The sequence below is a fragment of the Limanda limanda genome, chromosome 10 (assembly GCF_963576545.1).
Source record: "Limanda limanda chromosome 10, fLimLim1.1, whole genome shotgun sequence".
NCBI classification, from domain to species: Eukaryota; Metazoa; Chordata; class Actinopteri; order Pleuronectiformes; family Pleuronectidae; genus Limanda; species Limanda limanda.
Genome location: NC_083645.1, coordinates 23,481,236 through 23,501,649, shown reverse-complemented (window position 1 = coordinate 23,501,649; position 20,414 = coordinate 23,481,236). Strand labels below are relative to the sequence as shown.

The following is a 20,414-nucleotide window of genomic DNA, read 5'->3' as shown; positions in this document are numbered from 1 at the left end:
GGGCACCACCAGGGGGCTCTGGTTTCAAAGCCAAGTGCAGCCAGGGGCAATTCAACTTTCCACTCCTGCCTATAACATTAGAATATCATTGATCTATAATGTCCATATTCTGAAAGACACAATGATAAGAGCTCATCAGGACTTCAGTTTCTTCTAGATTGTGAGAAAACTTCAGTGAATTCTTTCCAAATTCCTTCGTTGGCACTTTTCCCACCGGGAATGAAACCAGAGAAAACTCCACAGGACCACACAGCAGAAAGCTACTGCTGCTGCTGTTACAGGAGGTTTTACCATATAAATGAAGTCATCTCCCCGGCCTTCTCTTCGTCAAGGTGCCATAATGAGGTGCAATCTAGATTTAGCAAATGTCCTCTCCCCTGTGTTTTTTTGTGTAACACAGAGTGTTTGGGAGACGGCATTTGTTTGTTTGACAGTATCTGTCCCAAAGAGGCAAGCACGTCTAATGGGATTGTGCCGTGAGCCAACGACTGTGAAGTCTCTTTTGTATACATTTCCATCTCCAGTCTGCGGACGCAGAGTCCTCCTGGCTGGCATGTCTCTGTGTGTTAGCCGTGACCCAAAAGGTCTGCCTTGTTTCTAATTTCCTCTGTTTATTATATTTCTTTGTATCAAAGCCTCCAAGTTTCACAGGACCACCGTGGAAGCGGCAATCAAACGTGGACAACGAGACAAAATACCCCGATTTTACAGACAAAACCTCAAGGGCCGAAGGAGTGTGTGTGAGTGTGTGCAAAAGGGAGAGGGATTCCACAATGTGAAGTGCTGACATCTGCTGCAGGCCCTTGCAGGGCTGGAATGTGATACTCTCCTTTACACAAAGGGCCTTGGCCCTTGCAGCAGGCACATGCAGACCCCTATATGCCCCTCTCCACGGGGGCAACACACGTATGAAATGACTGTACCAGTGCCCCATGCCTCCTTTTTCCCAGCCATTAACTTTGATTAAAACCATAGAAGCCTCCCCTCATACCTTGATGCTGGGGAGATGTCTGCTCGGCACTTTCTTTGAGGTGGTGGTTTCTGAGCTATGTGAGACTGGGGGTAAATTGCTGCAGCATTGCATCATGTGTCTGGCTCAATGGTTTCAATATGTCTCCGGCTCTCCTTTGATTGTTGTGTCTGTGCTGCTGCAGACGGACCATTCGACTGGGGGATACACCAGTGCACTTGGCCAACAATAGGGATGGGAGGAACCACATGAAACGCTGCTGATGAGGTACAACCGTGCGCCGGGGAGAAAGGAAATTGGGAACAGGAGGGAGTATTGTTCCAAGTGGTGTCTCTGCTTTGATATGACAAATTGAGGAGCCCTTAAACATTTCCGTCCACAGAAACATTCCGGCAGAATGCACAACAGCCGGTTAGAGGAGTCTTGTGTGGGAACACACTCATCTTTCATCTCTCTATTGGGGAAATTAATCAAGGCTCTAAACAGTCGCTCCGCGGGTAAAACAAGCTTACGGAGACATATTTGCTTATGGAAACTTCATTTTGGATCATAAAGGTCCCAATGTGGATGTAATCTGCGGATTCCTTTGTTTAACCACGTATGAATTTGATGAACCATGATGCTCTGGGCAAAAAAAGTGAGAGGACCACAAGGGGCCACAAAACTTTTGGCACAGACAATGAGTCAGAAGATGGTATGTTAGAGAAAGAATTCTGTACTTTCCATAAATCATCAAAATAATATAAAAAGGATATCAACTAAAATGTACTCAAGTAGTTTTTGTGCTGGAAGATGTATAGAAGATGAAAAAATACATCCTCTAGGAAAAGCTGTGAGACGACAAGATGAGATACGATATATGATATGATATGATATACGATATGTGACACAATATGATATGATACAATAATCCTTTATTGGTTCTTAAATTGGGAAATTGCTTCTCATATTTATTCTTAGAATTCAATATTTCTCAAAAGGGACAAATTCAGCAACTATAGATTAAGATGCATTTGTTTTTCCTGTTTTTTTTTTATTACAATTAAATAAAAATGTGTTAATTTAACTTTTTATTTTGTGTACTAAGTAACAAAACTTTTTACTTTGTATAGATCATGGTTTTCTAATCTGGTGTTTGAGAGTTAAACGTTATTTTCTACTGTGGAGGAAACAGTCTGTGAAGTTGCTTCATGGAATCACTTTGTCTTCAGGATTTGCTCTGAGCTGCTTCTCTGTTCTCTGAAGATGCTGCTGACGCTTTTCCTGCAGAACTGTTTCTGACTCAGTGTGTGTGAACCGCCTCATTGGACCTGCAGGCAGCAGCGGAACAGTTAACATCCCGGGGAGTTTCCTCCTCGGCTGTGAACTTCTACTTTATGCTCAGCACCTGTTGTGCCGTCAGTCTCCAAAAAACCCAACCCCGGAGTCGTGCAGCGATATTTCATCTGCGTCCGTCTCCCAGCGAGTTATGACTTGGAGCCCTCGCCAGACAACAGCACTGGTCTCACTGGTGTGAATGGTTTCTGGGTACACACCGTATCAGGTTGCTGGACTCTCTCTCCCTCGCTTTGTGTGTGTGTGTGTGAGGTTTTGCTGTAATGCGTAAAGATCCGCGGGGGATTTATCCAGACGGAGGCGAGGACGCACCGCGGACGCACGCTTCATCCAGAATGCGTGTGTGTCTCCAAACGATCTCCCACCACACAGATGATTTCCCTGCGTGTGGACGTGCACACAACTAATTCCAGGATTATCTTCAAAAAAAACTTTCTCTAACTCAGTGTAGCAACTTTTTCAGCCCAACAGGTGCGCACTTGCTTTGCGCAGCAGCGTCAGGGTCTGGGGAGCTTTGGAGGAGGCTTAGTCTTGATTTAAAGAGTGAAAACCCAAAGAAATCACTCTCTCCGGGACTGATGATTAAGATTATGTGGATTCTACTCTGCTTCTATCGTCTCCAAATGTGTCCCAAGCAGCACTGGTGTCCTGCGAGCGACGCATGTGCGTGGTGATCCAAAACCATCCCGTCTACCAGCCACCAGCCACCACTCATCCAAATGATCCTTCCATTCTTTTTCCTCCTTGCATCGCTTCTCCAACCTTATGGCTCGGAAGCTGAATCAAGTCATGTCACCAAGTTTCACCTTCCAAGCATAAAGGAGCAGAACGGTGAGTTTTTTTGTCTTCACCATGTCAAAGTTAAACATGAACTTGTTAAACTCATCACAATGTATTTCACTTGGCTCGGATCCATTCTTTATGGAGAGAACACATCTTGCTTGAGTTTAAACTGCAATGAATGAGCGTTTCATTCATTCTATCCCCGGATAGGAAGTGCAAAATTACCTTTTTTTTTTCTGCTTTACCTTTAAAGGGTTCTCGTGTATGTTTAAGGGGGAAAACCCTCTGAAATTTCAGGTCCCCCAGGGAGAGGTTTTTCCCTGTGATCATTAAAAAAAGGCTCCATTCATGCAGGAGTCGTTCCGGGCGATGTCATTCTGTTGCCCTCTGAACTGCACTGAGCTGCACTATCAAATTCACAAACCCCGGGTCTGTTAATGTTTGATGACACGTCCAAGTTATGGGCTGAGGCTGATCTGTCTCCATCTATTTTCTGCTTGGAGCTGGATGAGTAAATAATGACCCTCAGGGGCTCTCTTGCCATCGTGGCTTATTGGCAATCGAGTTCTTTGTGGTTATAAGTGTGTGTGTATAACTTTTACATTTTCTGTTTTTGCACTTATTTATGTACAGTTTATTTTTATTTTCTCCAGTCCTGCTCCTGCATTGATTCTTTGCTTTCGCCCCCACACAACTTCCTTAGACACATTATAATCTTCAAGTTAAGCTTGTTACAAAAGCACCAAGTCACGACATATTGATCCGAGATGTACTCTTGACAAAATGAGTCCATCCTTATTTGGCATTTGACCAATCCTGTGCACATGGGCTTAAAAATGCAAGAGCAGTAAAATGTGAGGTTTTGAGTCTTCACATGCATATTCAGGCCCCCCGGCTTCAGCCGAGTGTGAAGTACAAGTAAAACAATGTAAAGCCGTGTTCTGCATGTTTGAGCTGACACAGTGGTGGAGATTTACAGGGAACAGCACAAAGAGAAAACAGGACCTCACAGGGAACAGTTCAAAGTAGCAAACAGGCCCCGTCTACCCTGCAGATGTTGCACCGGTCAAACCCTCATTCATTACTCAGCCCTGTGCAGCCGCTGGGCTGGACTGGCCTTGTGTGAGGACATGCAGCGCTGACTTCACTACAGTTACAGTCGGGGCCGGTGGAAATCAGAGCCTCCCGCCGGGATCTCCCGAGTTTAATCAGGACGGCTGAGAAAGGAAAACAACGGGGAGGAGAGGGAGCAGGGAATGAATGGTGTGGGGAGGAAGTGTGCGATGAGGGACGTTAAACTGTCAGAGAGCTCTTTAAAACAGCGGCCACACGTTGGCCCAGGGCGAAGCCGACCAGGCCGTCTGTGACCTTTGACTGGAGCGTCTGAGTGCTCACTGTTCTGGCGAGCTTGTTGGCCGATGCTCCCCGAGACAATTTGATATCGATCTCCGGGCCGGGAGCGAGTCAAACCCGTCTGGCATATTTAGTGGTGGTAGTTGCCTGGAGAGTTACAGTCTCCTGTGGCATTAAAGTTAGCGAGCGGCTGCTGATGACTCCATGAGATCCCAGAGGGGGGGGGGGGGCCGTGTCTCCCAGTGTTGCAGAGCAGCTCTCCGTCACAGTCGATGACTTTGTCTCACACGTCCCCACAAAGCTAACACAATGGGCATGAACCCTGAAATGTAAATGTTGTGTGCGGTGGTCACACATAATGAGAACATTTCCTTCCTCCGCCACTGAAGATTTGGTTACAATAACATGTATCGCACATGTTGTTTTCATGTGTTCGCCACATGGCTATAAGGTTTCAGGGTTATTAAGAAAAACCATTGCATGAAAATGACATCTGCAGCTTCACCAGTGGAATGCTTTGTACAGTTTCAGGATTTTTTAAACAGGGTTGAAGGGAAATGCATGTAGCCATCCATCACGGCTTCCACCACAACGTCTGGTTCCGTCTCCAACTTCTCCTTTCAACTCCACCAGGGAGGTTATGTTGTCACCCCCGATCACTTCTTTGTTTGTTCGTTAGCAGGTGATTGCAAAAACCATTGAACAGATTTTCATGAAACTTGGTAGAAGGATGGTTAACAGAATCCATCCATTTTTGGCGTGGATCTGGAGAAAAGGGGGCGATACAGGGTGGTTTTGTGACATTATCACATATTTCCAGAGGACTATTTCATGAATTGTAGGGAAGTGTTGGGTCTTGGCGTGATACTACATTCCAGAAAACCCTTAGAGGAGGCTCTACCCCTGTTTGTTGGTTGGTTGGTTGGTTTGTTTGTTTGTTTGTTGGTTGGTTTGTTGGTGGAAACTTGGTGGAAGGATGGAACTTGGGCCAAGAAGCAACCCCGTTTAATGTTGGTACAGATCCAGGAAGTCTTTATGACTCTCTTTAACATTTAAAGAGGGACTTTTCTAAACATTTCCACTGTTTTCCCAGAGTAATAAGTCAGGGAACTGATATCTATGAGGGTGTGAACGTGTTTTGCAGCTTGATTGAGTGTAAGTGGACTGATGGGACTTGGCCCTGGACATACAGTTAGTTGGGTTCAAGCCCAAAGAGCTTCTGTTTATATACAGTACAACAGCTTTCATTGGCAAATATAGTTTACAAGAGACATCAGGCCACCAGACAGCAAACATGAAAACTTTACAGTCAACGTGTCCATAAAAACATTTGGCGCCAACGCACAACATTGTAAACATAATTATTTTTTGAAAAGTTTGCTCCTGGAAACTTAAGCTGATGTTTTCTTATTGTTTTGTTCAGGCAACTCAAAGCTCTCGGTTGTGTCTGAGTTAAAATACAGAACTGAAACTTAAATTATGTCTCTCTAAACTTTTTATTAGTTGCGTAAACTTAAGAACATGTGGTGCAGGATGTAGACTACAGACAGGCAATGTTAAAGTCTTGAGCCTTGTTTAGCCTATGCATCCTGGAATGGAACAAATAAATACAGAAATAATGAAATAATCCAGGCAGGATTATATTTATACCTCAAATATTTGGAAGAGTGAAATAGTGCAGAAATGTTTATACAATTTTTCTTTTTTGCCTGACCAACAGGATTCATAGTTTGTGCTTCTTCAGAGAAAGTTCCATCACATCGGTGTCTTGTCGTGACAAATAGACTCGGACACATCACACTGCCTCTCCCTCCACAGCCTCCTCTCTGAGGCTACCTGCCTCAAATGATCTTGTTTCATTACAGTGAGGAGGCCTTTTTGTTCATGCTGTAATATTTACACTGCCTCTTTCCATTAGGCCGTAATTTGCCGGTTTTATCACACCAACGGCTCATCCTGCTGACGATGCATCACATTTTCCCTAATCAAGCAGGTCATCTCTTCAGGAGACACCTCATTCATATCACTCCTCTGAGTCTAAGTGGTCTGCCTTTGCTTTCCCCATCGAGGACCACGTTCTCACCCTGTCCCGGCCCACCCATGAGCCCGGGCCCGGGTCTTATTAGAAAAATCCGGCTGCAGATATGTGGATTACCTGCAGATATTCCCACATATCCTCCTCTGAGCGCCACTGGAGGAAGGTATGCACCGCGCTAGACCTGCCAATGATCACAGAGACGGCTGTTCCGCTAGAGATTACAAGATTAGTCGGAGAACTGGGGTTACAGGGGTCACGGGCCTGAGGGGGAACATGTGCAGGTTGCCACACATACATACATAGATACGTGCACAGAGTGTTGAAGGTACAGAGTTGCATTGTGCATTCATTAGATTATGATGCCGACAAATAAGTTGTTTAGAGAGGGCATTTAAAAACAGGAAGGAGACTGGGTGGCCTTGTTGGGATTTGTGACTGTTTCAGGTGGAATGGGACGTGTTCCTCGCCCTTTCATTCATTCATTCATTCATTCATTCATAGGCAACTAGGAACATCTGTGAATAGCACATTCAGAGATCTGAGGAGTTATTTTGGTCAATCAAGGAACCGCAAGGAGAAGTAGTTTTTACTTAGACAAAGTTTGATGACTGATAGTTGAAGTGTTTTCTAAGGCTCACACAGGCTTTTCTGTTTGATCGTTGAAGAAAATTGATTCACATCTTTTTATATTAAAGTAAAAAGGTTGAATTTAACCAAAACTCTTCCAAAAACCTTTTTTAGTAATAAAAACAAATCAGAGCAAAACATGTGTTTCATCTATTGTGACACATTCACACATTCACTCAATAGGATGGTATTCAGTAAAGTGCCGAACTCTGCCAAGTCCCCTTGAATTAAATCAAGCTGCATGACATTTTTCTAACAGTCAACAAAATCCACCAGGTTTTTTTCATCAAGATCCTTGAGTTGCTCCCTGGGAAATTTGTGAAATTGTAAAAAAAAAAAGATCTTGCAAGGTTTTAGAAAGTAAAATAAAATTGCTGGAAATTCCTTTTTCCCCTTTGACGAATCCACAACAAAATTGATTGTCCCGATAAACTGTTTGGTTAATGTGGTATTTAGCCCCATCTTTCATACTAAACTGAAAAATCCTTACAGCCATAATATGAACCTGTAATATTGAATCAGACAGTAGACACTGTTGTTTCTGCTCTGGGGAAAGTTTAAAACTTTAAAATGTGAATTCACTCTCCTCAGACTTCACAAGTTGGACACTTTTTGCTCTAATGCATTTGAAAAATAAATGGTCTTACATCCAATATGAAGCATCATCATGTTAAATTATATATTGATGCATCAAAAGTCTTATTTTTTTCTTTTTCTCTGCCTGACTTGAACACATATAGTGGTTCATATAGGTTCAATCCATTTCTACTGGCATTTACAAGTGTTGCCAGCTGGCATTTAAGTTCCCACTATGCTATTTTAAGAGGTTTCCATAGTGGTCAGCTCTGTGTTTTAATTTGAAATTGCGATATGGGTCTTAAAGCGATGAAACGCAACAAGCTGGAATCTCCATCCCTTGTGTAATACAGGTCAGATGTTCCCCGGGACCCTGGGAAAGCTGGTTCCCACTTAGAAGAAGCTGTACTTTGATCGATATGCTCGAATGAATGAATGCAGCACTATGCATTTAATCATCGTAGTGGGCAGTGCGAGAGCAGCCGGTACGTTCGGCTGAATTAAAACCATCAAAGAGAACATATGGCTGGAATGTTGAATGAGCTCAGCAGGAAGCAGCGAGGGCAACAATTACACCGACGTATATCACTGCTGTCAGATCAAAACCACGTTTATAGAGAGGAGGCTTGTCAGGATAAGGCCAAGATGGTTTTCTTATTTTCTCAATGATGTCAATGCACTTCATAATGTGAACCATGGATTTTAAAACCGCATTTATGGCCTCGTCCATCTTGAAAGTCACGAAACACATCGGGTTCCCATGTAAACATTCGGTATACGTACGGAAAAAAAGATGCCTAAATCTGCAGTTAAGTGATTTTTTCCACGATAGCAGCCGGAGGCTCCAACCCCTGGACCGGTGAATACAGGCAGGTCTATGTGCCCCGGCAGGAGGAGTTTCTCACTCCGGAGTGGAGGACCCGGGATAACAGTGTCTATGTTTTCCCTGTCAGCACTATTTGAACATGGAGTGCTGTATTTGGCAAGCAGAGCATGCCACCGCCTGCCTGCTGTTTGTCATTTCGGGCAGCGAGAGAGCCGCGTCTCCCTCCAAGGCCTCGAGCGGCCAAGTGACTTTTCAAGGGATCTGGGTCACAGGCTCAAGCTTTGCTGAAGAAGAAGAAGAAATGGTCTCTACTGAGCTAGTCTTGTCTGAATCAATGTTAGTGGAGCTGCTGACCCTGAGGAGCACGATGCATCAAACCTGCAACAGTTGATTTGTTTGACCACGTGGGGGCAACACAAACAATCTTTGGTAATATTGTTACCTTATAATGTGAACATGTTAGCAAACAGAGGACATATCAAGCAGCATTCTTATTTAGAGTCACAGGAGCAAGACCATCTTGGATTTTTTAAACCAGAAGTAACCATATTTGGAGGAGCAGCCATTGGACGGCACAAGCTGTCAATCATAGAGTCTCCATACACCAGCGTTAACTGTGCTTTATCGTCTAATTGACTCTAAATGGGACCATCATTTACAATTCATGAAGACTTAGAGCTAGCAATCGAGGCATTAATCTCTTGAAGTGAATTTTTACTGAAGTTGTAAATCAAGTTGAGAACTGGGGTCATTTTCCTTAAGTCTTCAATAGAAACTGACTTCTTTTTGCCTCTGCTGGTCACTATTCAAGAGAATACAGGATTCATGAACTTCAGTATTTGGCTTCAATCTCTGGTCGTCCATTTTTATAGACCGTCTGTGTGTGAGTAGTAAAGTGAAGTAAAGTGCATTTTGTCAACAGCTTTAATAAACAAGCACCGCAGACAACTCCAAAACGAGTTGTGCAGAGTGAAGACATCTGTTAATATTTTCCCGGGCACAGTTCTGACAACATGATGGATGTTGTGACAAAGATCATTTCGTATCGAAGTGGAAAGTGAACCTGCAAAGAAACTGAGAAGTTAAAAGTTTTATAGGTTGAAAAGAATCCATAAAAATCTGATTTTCTCTTGGAAAGGTGAAGGAAGCGCCCGAGGCAAGATATTTAATCCCTGAGCTTCTGAGTGGCCAGAATCCGGAGTTCAGCGAGTGCACTCAGCAGCTCCCAGGTGTGTCTGAATCTGTGTGAATAGAAACCAGGGTGTTGGTGAGGAAACACATTCATGCTCGGCAAACACTGCTGGACAAATAATACATTTAAATGATATCTTTGATGTGGAAGTGGCAGCGTTCTCTCTTTCAGCTTCTTATCAGCTCAGCATCTCTAGTGGTCTCGTTGCTGCCCTGCACACTTTCAGTGATATCAACAGTTTGCAGATAAAAGGATTGTCAGCCGGTTGCACCATCGGCTCGACAATATCATTTCAAAAAGTTCGCATTCTGTCAGCGTGTTGCCTCGCGAGCAAAATAAATACAGATAACATTTCTGTCATGTTTTCTCTCGCTTATCTACGGAATGAAATTACTCAAATCTAAAAGCAATTTAGTTTCCTGAGCGGAAGAACTTGGTGAATATTATCAGCTGCCTCTGCACAATGACTCAATTGGCTGCAGTCTGACCAGTTGCCACAAGAAACAGCCGGAATTAAACCAAAAACAAAGCAATAAGTGAGTCAAGTGCAGAAAAATGCACAGTTTTTTAAATTTAGACTTTCTAAACAAGACTCCAATGCTAACATTGATTCTGGCAGGCGGAGGAGAGAGAGTCTGCCTGGTCCAGTCTAAACATGAAGGGTGGAGCGTATCTGCCTTAAGTCAAGATTACTTGTTAGAGCAAATACCTGTCATTCACCGGGGCGGCGTTGCTTCCTCACCCCCCCCACCCCTTTGTTTTTTACCTCGCAGATTTTTTCTTGTTTGACCTGACCCACTGTTTTAATGCTCGCACTGACATTTTGACGCTGTGGGTTTAAAAGGAAGTTGCTTTAACTTTGCTTTTCTGCAGCTCTGAAGGATGTAAAGGGTAATAAAACTTAATCAAAACGTAGAACACAAGCAACTCTCCATGCAAAGTCAAACTAGAGTCATTCTAACACGTTCCTTAAAAGGACATCCTGCCTGACATACCACATCTGCATGCTTGCATTACAAGGGGCTCATCAGAATTTGAGCAACACTGTGGTAATTTCCGTGAATTTTGCACTGAGATCTGAGCAGGTCGAGGCAGGCAGCGTCTCCTGAGCGACACGGTGGGATCGCAGGAAAAGAGAAGAGCTCTGGAAGTTTGTTTGATCTCCTGTAAACGCTGGCAGCGATGATCACCATTCTTGTTGTTGCAAAGCCGATTCCCTCTCAAGCAGCAGAGGCTCCCATTGATAAAACATTTGGCTCAAGTCGAGGCCGCGGGGTTTTGAACCGCTGCCAGGGTGGCACTGTCTTTACACAGACCTCAGTTGTCCAGTGAGCGATGGATGTCTTACGGCTGCTGGAATCCCAGTTGGATGGAGAATCCTGGCAGCGAGATGAGTTGACCTTGGTTTTTCGTCTCTGGAGGGCATGTCTGCATAGCTTGGCAGATGTCATCACCTCCTATCAGAGGTATTTCAAAGTGTCCTGTAATGACTTTACTCCTCGATTCACTGGCCTTCATGGGCATCACCTCACAGTTGAGTGACAGCGAGTTTGACCCAGAACAAATGCTGAAGGATCTCACAGCTGTGGCTTTTATGATAGAATAAGAGTTTCGTGGTGACACCTCTGGCAATGAAAAAAAAATACTGAGAAGGAACCAAGGATCATGTGAGAAACAAAACAGGAAGTGGATTACAAATCAATGGCAGAAGCTGCTGTTTCTCAATCAACGCCTTTCCTTTGAATGTAAGTGTTGCGTTACATGTTGTCTTTGCAAACATTTGCCCAAGGTCAGAATATCAAGGGATGTTCATGCACCGTTTTAAGTATAAATATGAGACTTTTTTTTTTTTATTATATATGTGCTTTTGTCTGGCACACTTGTATCTTTATATTGATTTAGTAAAGCTAGGGTTGGTAATCCTGGAATAGATAGAAAGAGCAGGCTACAAAACATGCAACCGATACATACCACCCCCTCTCATCTGTCATAACAACATTCACTGCACATACAACTGCTAGAGGCCGTCTTCCTTTTCTGACTTTTGCTTCGTCTCTCCTGCAGCAGGTGTACATCTCTTATGAGCTGTCATTGATTTCTTAAATTATTATAGTAGTTGTCTGTTCTGTGTTGTTATATATGTTATTTGTCTTGGGCTGCAGATACAAACTAGCCTGAATGTCAAAATCTGGCACATTTACACTGGATTTAAGTATACATGTGAATTAATGTGTAACTGTCCATTTTAAATAAATACAAATATACAAACATTCATGTCACACATCCACACCCACAAACAAGGAAGTGATGTACACATGAATGTCTGCTGTTGGTGAAACATCAGACATGGAGAACTTGTGATTAACGGACAAGGTCACTGCAGAATTCATAGGGACTCGGTTGATTCTTTTTGTAAACTGTTGCAATCGTGACTCTCCCACATCCTGAAGATTTCCACAGAAACGCTGCAGATAGTGTAGCTGCCGCTGCTTCGGGCCACAACACTGTCGCAGAAACCAACTGAAACGGTTTCGCTTCCTCTTCATTACGATATGAAGGATTCCTGGTGTGTGAAACCCAGCTTTTAGATTCACCAGCCACAGCAGAGACATTTCATGGTTATCAAGCAGCGTCGTTAAATATGCTAATTCTATAAAGTCGCAAAAGGGAATCACTGATGCGTGAACGTACATTTAGAAAACACATTGGGACCCTCAACACAGATATGACAGTTCCAGCTGTCGAAAGGAGAATAAAATGATGTTTGTGTTGTTGCAGCTTTTTAGTGACTGCTAAATATTATTGTGACGTGTTTGCTGATTGTCCATAATGTATATGGAAGATTTATTGCTCATTAAAATCTAGATAATAAGGTTAAACAAGAACCACTTCTTGTTTTCTCTGCTGTTACTGAGCTCTGTGTAAGGTTGTTTTTTTCTCAAGCAGATTTTAGTACAAATTTGTATAGATGATGAATTCTTTGTTAGGGGAAATGTTATTAAAATTGTTATTATCATCACCACATGGACACCAATATTCCAATACAGCTCAATAGTCTGAAAAAACAACATTTTCTAATATCCTTAAACAACATAATGTCATCCTAGGAACAAACAATAATCAAATTATGTAGACATGTATACGTCATTTAATATCGCATAATAACATCCTATTGGAGATTTTACAGTATTTTGCGACATCGACGTACAACTGTTACCAACTGACGTCATTGAAAAACATGTAAAATCATTATCGAAACTAGAGGCTCATTCGTCCGCCCAGACCTATATCCTGTCCCACCTTGTTACAGAAACTGAAAAATAATATTTCATAGTGATCCACTCCTAAATTTAATAAGTTGTTCCTTAGGTCCTGCTCCACAAAAATCATGCACAAAATATAAAGGAAATAGGTTCAATAGTTTTTGCGTAATCCTGCCAACTAACAAATCAATGCTAAGGAAACCTAATGTCCTTGGCGCTGGTAAACGTAGTCACTTTTAATTTGGTCAAATATTAGGAACAACATTGTTTTGGATTTCATACGTTATTGAAACTTTAAACCTATTATTCTATTATAGGAAACATAATACATTTTGCTTTAGAATAAATTGAACGGTTCTAAATAAAAGGAATTTTTAAGTTAAATCAACTTTCCATTTTCCACCAATAGAGTCTTGATTTATCCACTAAATGTTAAACTATGGGTTTAAAATCTTCCACAGTAGCTTTGCAATAGTTCATTTCAGTGTTCACACTTCCCAGTGTTACTCTTTTATGCAGGGTCACCTTATGTGCTTCATATCCGAGATGCCACTGGGACGTATGTGTCTGACTTGCTTTTCCTCAGTAGAGCTCATTCACACCGAGCTGAACTGATGGACATATTAATAAAACGTCACAAAGCCGCAGCATCACTCAAATATACAACCCGACAAAGTTTATACGAAGGAATGTTTCTCACTTCCAGCTCCCATTACCTAAAATACCAACCCATAAGCCGGGCACGCCCCTGGAAATCAAACTACCTCTGTTTCTTCTTTATGTGCCATCGACGAGTCGGAGAGTGAGAACCAGGAGCCATTAAATGGAGATGTGAAATATCCCGGCCCTAATGCATTTAGGGGGGTGGGGTGGGTTGGGGTGGGGGGGTATAAAAAAAACACACCTGCCGCAGTAATCATCTGTGCAGCGCCGTCCCATGCTGGCTGGATTATGTCACCTAACACATGGCGAGATGTGATATACGACGCCGTGCCACTGGCATACAGAGACGGTAACCCAATCACATACTATTTTGAGAATGTATGGCTTTTCCCGAAGCACAAATAGGTTTTCGGCACAGACTGGGTACGCTCTCTGCCATGGCAGGCACACTATTGGATCCCCATGGGTGGGGGGGGGGTATCCATTTCTACGGCCCAAATGGAATGAAAATGCAAATTAGCTATTCGGTCTTATGAGGGACTGGAAGGATTTCACCAACTGTGTGTGTGTGTGTTTGTGTGTACGCTGAACACAATATATATCAATCTCCATTTAATAAAATAAGAGTGAAATTACCCTTGGTGATACAGGATTGTTCTGCCGTGCTGGAGAATGTTTTGTCTCGGACCCCGGGTTCGGATCCCCTCTCTCTCACAGCGTCGTACTCTCGCTGATCTGGAATTTTACTTTACTGCAACACTCACTTAGGAAATGACAGCTGATACCGAGGCTAACGGAGGACATACGTCAAGCTCCGTTCAATTATTATTTTTTAATTAGTTGCGGTGCACATAATATCCTGACACTTGGCTCGGCCTCGGCCATCCACTGTTGTTCACCATGGAAACCGCTGTGTTGAACATGACACAATGCGCAAACTGCAACCCTGCTACAGGGCGACGAGCCGTCCTGGTCCTGCACCATGTGAGACGTAACTTGGCAACAGCGACGGACTTACTGGAAAAGTGCACTTTATTCATTCAACAGCCCCGAGCTGAAACACACTGACTCCTCCAGTAATTCTAGAGATGTCCACTTAGCGCCCACCGTCAGTGTGCACCACGAGTAGCTGTCTTTGTTCTACACGTGCTAATTATGCGTATTCATGTATCACTTGATGATTTCAAGGGGAATGTGATTGCGGTTGCGGTTTGGGTATTTGGTGCAAGGTGTGGACAGGAAAGTGCTAAATGCCCAGATGGTTGAGAACCAGTTGAGGCGAAACCACATATGACGAATTCAGTCAAGTGCTGAAAACACAGGCAGGTCTGGAGAGGATCTGGAATCAAACGCACGGACACGATGGTGTAATCAAAAGATGTCAAACAGGCTTAAGAGTGGAAGTAATGTGATGTCTTCCAACTGGTTGATTGTTTCATCCGAGGCCGTGCCAAAGCACTGTGGACGCCAAGGACAGTATGTAGGAATCTCAAAGGAATTATTGGGTTTACTGTAAATTACTGTTAGTTCGTTTTTTTGGAATACAAATACATGTATTAATAATTATTATTAATTAATAAATGTTCCCTTCTTCAACTGAGAGTTTTAATCCTGACGGGTCGATGATATGACGATGATTTCATACTAAAGACACTTGGACTTGTCGCAGCAGGAAGAGCACAGGTGTAAGAAATAACTTTCACCGTGGCTCTTCTCCAGCGAGGTGGTGCCAAGAAGCTGTGCCAACGGTCCACGATGCACAACACAAGGGGCGTCGGAGCTGGCACGGCTGAAGGCGGTGTTGTTGTTAGTCAGACCTGCGGTTGACAGGTGAACATGGCCACTGTGAGAAAAGTGTGTTGTTGGTGACACTAATCTGAGAGAAACCAAATGTCTAAATCCTAGAATGGTTGTAAAGAAAATGCTGGAAATGTAAACAGAGAAAGTGATGAGACGAAAAGTGGCCGTGAACAGAGAAACACAAAGACTCGATACACAAAGTTCACAAGACGCAGGTGAAACGAATGAAGGCGGAGCAGACAGGAAGTAAAGTAAGAGAGAGACACAATAAAACAGGAAATAATGAACTCAAAGTGCACAAATTATAAATCCAACAACCAAACGCAAGGAAAACAACAAGGTCAAAGTCCGTGAACACAATGAGTCGCACTAAAGAGCCACAAAGAATTTAATGGGAAGGCGGAACCAGTTCACACCTCTTCTCTTATTTGCTCCGGACCTTTGGACGTTTCACTTCAGTCCAAACTAAAATAACAGGTGTGAAAGACGCCTGAAATAAATGTCCAAACCACCAAGTTGTCTCTGTGCAGATGAAACTGAGCCGTGGACTTGTGGACCAACAGCAGGAAGTGGAGGGCGTTTAGACAATAGAAGACTTTTTTTATTTGTTTTGGCCACATTTAAAGTGTTGGACTTGTCCTGCAACAATATATCACATTAAATAGATAATGTAGAGAAATATGAGCGTTCTCCTTCTAAGAGGTGCCCTCTGTGCTGCGTGGAAGGAACTGACCAGAATGTTAAATGTTTTACCGTCACTATTCATACATCTCCTTTTTTTTTTTGATCTCCCCTTTCTTCTTCACAGGGAAGGTTGTGTGGTAACAGCTTCAAGGACACCTTGTGAATGAGTAATGCAGTGAAAGAGAAGAGTATGACAGGTTACTAACCAGTTGAGGTGTTCATCATCATCTTCCTCCTCCTCCTCCTCCTCCACATTTTACATCTGTTCAGCAGCCTCTAATTAGAGCTTTTACACATGACGGCGCTGAAACGGCCCGGAACCGCGCCAGCTAATGAGACGCCATCGACAAGGCGGATCTTTCGTGCACGACAACGTTTGTCAAAATCCATCTTTCATTCGCTGCCACGACGGGGGCAAGTTTGTTCAACACTTTGTTTCCCTTCACACCTGTTGACAGGTCTGAGCTGAGATTTAAAGTGGGCCGGTGAGCTGGCTCGTCTTTGGCGTAGTTCACAGCGTCGGATGCTGGTGCTGACGGAGCGTTGACGTCTTTGCATGCTCGCTGCAGACGTGAATCATTTCTCACCACCATGTTTCCATTATGTCGAACAGGGATAATTCAGCTACTGAACAGCATGTTTTCTTCACAGACACAAACAGGAGCAGTGAAATCTGAACAGTGCAGTAGCTGTTTGTCGTGTTTTTTAAAGTCCACCGTATTTTAAAGGGAGCCAGTTAAGGAAATCAGCGTTTAAATTATAATAATGAGATCTTTCTTCCATTTGAATTCACAATAACATAATTTTTAAAAGATGGTCATTCAAAATAAAGATGTTAACTAGCATGCATGGAAAAATGATTGATAGAGAAAATAATCAAACAAAAGATGATGCACCAAAGAACACGAACATACAGGAATATAATTTAGAATTAAAAAGGAGATTATCCTCATTTATGTCCAAATATGGTTGTTTGTTAGCGGCGTGTCAGTTTAAAGAGAAGGAAACGATGACCTCGTAAAACCTCGTTTCACGGATGTGACTAAAATAACAGGTAAAGAGGTAAAGACGAGCAAAACTAACAGACTGAGTTCTCATCGGGTCACAAAAGTATTTAGAATCACACCATGGATTGGCTCACTGATCAATCTGATGAAAATGCAATGTGGCAAAAACACAATTATAAGGTGTAATTACTTTCCAGCTAATTTCCCCAGTTACTTTACTGTTTACTGAACAAATTACTTTTTAACTATAACTTCAGCCACAAGTTTACATTGCTGCAATATTTATTATTTTGCAAAACAAAAAAAGAGGAATAAACTCAAACATCACGGCTCTTCAACAAACCCCAGAGCCGCCACACTCACACTTCCTGTTTTGTGTATTTTCCCGTCTTGTGTGTAAACATAAACAAGACGTTGTGGTTTAACAGTCTGTGCACAGTTCACATATTTACTGACCATTAAGAGTCGATGTCGGCTTTGCCCCGGTGACTGCATGCAGTGCTCTGCTGCAGAGGTCCTGTCCTCAAAGGGTTCACAAAAACTCATGCTTCATTGCGTCATGCAGTGACAACACAAAGTGCATTCATTCATATTATAATAATAATAATATAATAAGGGCATATATATACCACCTGGGGGCAGTGCAAATAGCCAGCACAACGTGTTTATGTATGAGTTTAGGTAATTTATGGCAAACTTCTTAGAGAAACTTGCTTATTTAAACATCCAGCAACATTTTAATTCATTGTAACAATAAATAAAGTTTAGCCACCATTAAATCTGTCTTCATTCTCCCTGGAGCTCTTCCCTTCTTTATCTTTCATGGTGGAAATATATGGCTTTTAAGTGGCTACATACTCCTCAAGGCCAAACTGACTCTGTCTATCGGGGCCACGCATGTTCTATACAGGTTGTTAGACCAGAATAGGAATAGTAAACTAAAAATCATCTAAAATATCTGAGGGAAGCTGCATTTTTATTAATGGTGGTAATAACAGGTTGCTGTTTTAAGCCGCAGCTCGTGATTGCCTGTTTTTCGGTAAACTGAATTATGAAGATTTAGTAAGAAGCCATTTTACCCAACATGTACAGATCCTCTTTTCCTCTAGCATTGGCAAAAGGCATCTGTTTTGTTACCATTTATCTCAGCATATGATTACACAGCTATTGTTCCTAAAGTGCAGCTTCACGGACATCTATTGTTTCCACGGATAAAATAAGGCCTTCAGTGAGTGGCTGTGTGCTTCCATCTCTTGTTTATGTCTCTGTGATGAAGACCGCATTAAATAGTGGGGATATATTTAGAGGCAAATGGACTTGGATGATGGAGAGGCCTATTTACGAGCAGTCAGAGAGGAGTTCTGTTTGTCAAACGGAGGACAGTCAGCGGCTTAATGACCTGTGTCGTCAATTAAAAAGGCAAACTGGCTGCTAAGTGCCCGGCTCCTCCATTTATTTGTCATTTCTAAAAAAAACAGCTCCCAAACAAGCAAATCAAAATGAGACACGCTGACGTCACAGGAATCCTCCGGTGATAAAATGTGAATCTGGGAGGATGCAGAGTTGATTAAAGGTCTGATACGGACTATTGGTTGTAACCATTCGATACACAGACAGACACGAAGCTCAACCTGGGCGATAAGTAATTAACTATTTGATAGGCTGCAATTGCATTTGCATAGCAACTGATTAAATTATGTTCCACTGACTTAATGGATGTAGGTTAATCATAATCACACTGATCAATCACAAGGAGGTGACAAATCAAATCTAAATCCACAAGCTGTTAGTGAAAGTTCCCATAAATAGTTTTTCACGTTAGTAACATAAAGTCTGCATGTGGATGTACAATAACACAAACAGTTATGATCCTAACATGGTTGTGTTGTCTGTGGATATCTCTTCAATGATGAGTTCTGATTGGTCTGTTGTTTTTTGGGGGAAATATCCATCAACACCAGAAATTGCGGATTAGAAAACAGTTACGATGCCGACATTACTTTAATAACCTCCTGCCGTTCACATTCGATAACGCTAAGACCAGTGAGAGGCAGAGGGATGAGGCTGTTCATCAAAAAGATTTCAAGTTTCAGAGTTTTGCCTTTTGCAATTTGGCTTTCCAAGGCCGCGTACACTGCAGCCCTTTGTATTTCTACAAACAGTGCTGCCACAATGATTGAAATACAAATCCTTCGGAAACCGCCGGATGAATGAATCCATACAGACTTTCTCTGTGCGCAACATTGCAATTATACAATTATTGTATTCCCCTCTTAGAGGAATTAACCTGCAGACACTAAGTCACTGCCCTGGCCTGCAGATGTTTCCCCTCAGAAACATCAATTTCCCCATGTTCTAATCCTCAAATTGCTACTCATGTCAACTCCAAAGATCCAGGTACAAACTTGCTTGGTTTAGCGCAGGCAGCCCTTTGGCAAGTCACGATGTGGGGACGTATGCACAGATATTGTTCCCTGGGGTTTGGAGGACATGTGTTCGACTTTGGCTCTGATGGTAGGAGGCGGTGGACTGGATGTGTGGCTGTTGGTTGCTGAATTATTGGGTAAACAAGCTTTTGACCAGTGAGGGCGTCCGGTTGAATCATGTGAGAGTTCCAGGACAGTGGATTAGACACACTGCTTGAATCTCTGCAACAACTGCAGCCTAGTGGTTCTGACCGAAGCATTGACCAAGGCTGTAGTCGGCAGTAACAGGCCTGTCTGTGTAAGTGGAGGATGTAACAGGAAAAGAGCAGTTGTGCTCGACACAAACCCTCCCTTGGTAAATAGAGGTTGAAAGGAACATACTTTTATTACCTTGAGTTCTGCACAGCAGCTCCACTTCTCCAGACAGCTGAGGCAAAGGTGAACACAGGCTCAGTGGTGTGGAGGTGATTAAAGATCCAGGACAAGATGCCTAAAGAAACTGATCAGTTTAGTCTTAAAATGCCACATTTCAATTTGGTTTCTGCAACTTTGCATGAATCATTCAGTTTTCAATAGCTGAAAATTCCTCAAATCTCAGAAGGCTATTGTGTTAAGATGGACGTTGCTTCTTGGCTGCGTTGCTCTGAATGTTTAAAAGCACAGGGAGGTCCGTCTCACTTGGATTTTCATGATTCAGGATAAGACTCAAGTAATTGGACGAGGGGAGGAAGATGTGTGAAGAGAAACTCGCTCAGTGTCTGAATCTGGCCGTTGTCCAAGATGCAACCTAAGCTTTACTGAGATTCCAGCGCAGATATGCAGGGTCCCAGATCAATTTAGAAATCATTAGTTGGAAGCATTATTGACCTCT

General features: G+C 42.8%; 1 protein-coding gene across 2 annotated transcripts in view; it reads left to right on the top strand.

Moving 5' to 3' along the window:
* The first annotated feature begins 2,441 nt into the window (after positions 1-2,441).
* Positions 2,442-20,414, top strand: part of pdgfc (platelet derived growth factor c) — a 44,720-nt gene continuing 26,747 nt past the window's right edge. For both annotated transcript variants that reach the window (XM_061079913.1, XM_061079912.1), the window contains exon 1: positions 2,442-3,136. In XM_061079913.1, coding sequence (XP_060935896.1) covers positions 3,025-3,136 — 112 coding nt within the window. In that variant the 5' untranslated portion in view covers positions 2,442-3,024. The remainder of the gene's footprint in view (positions 3,137-20,414) is intronic.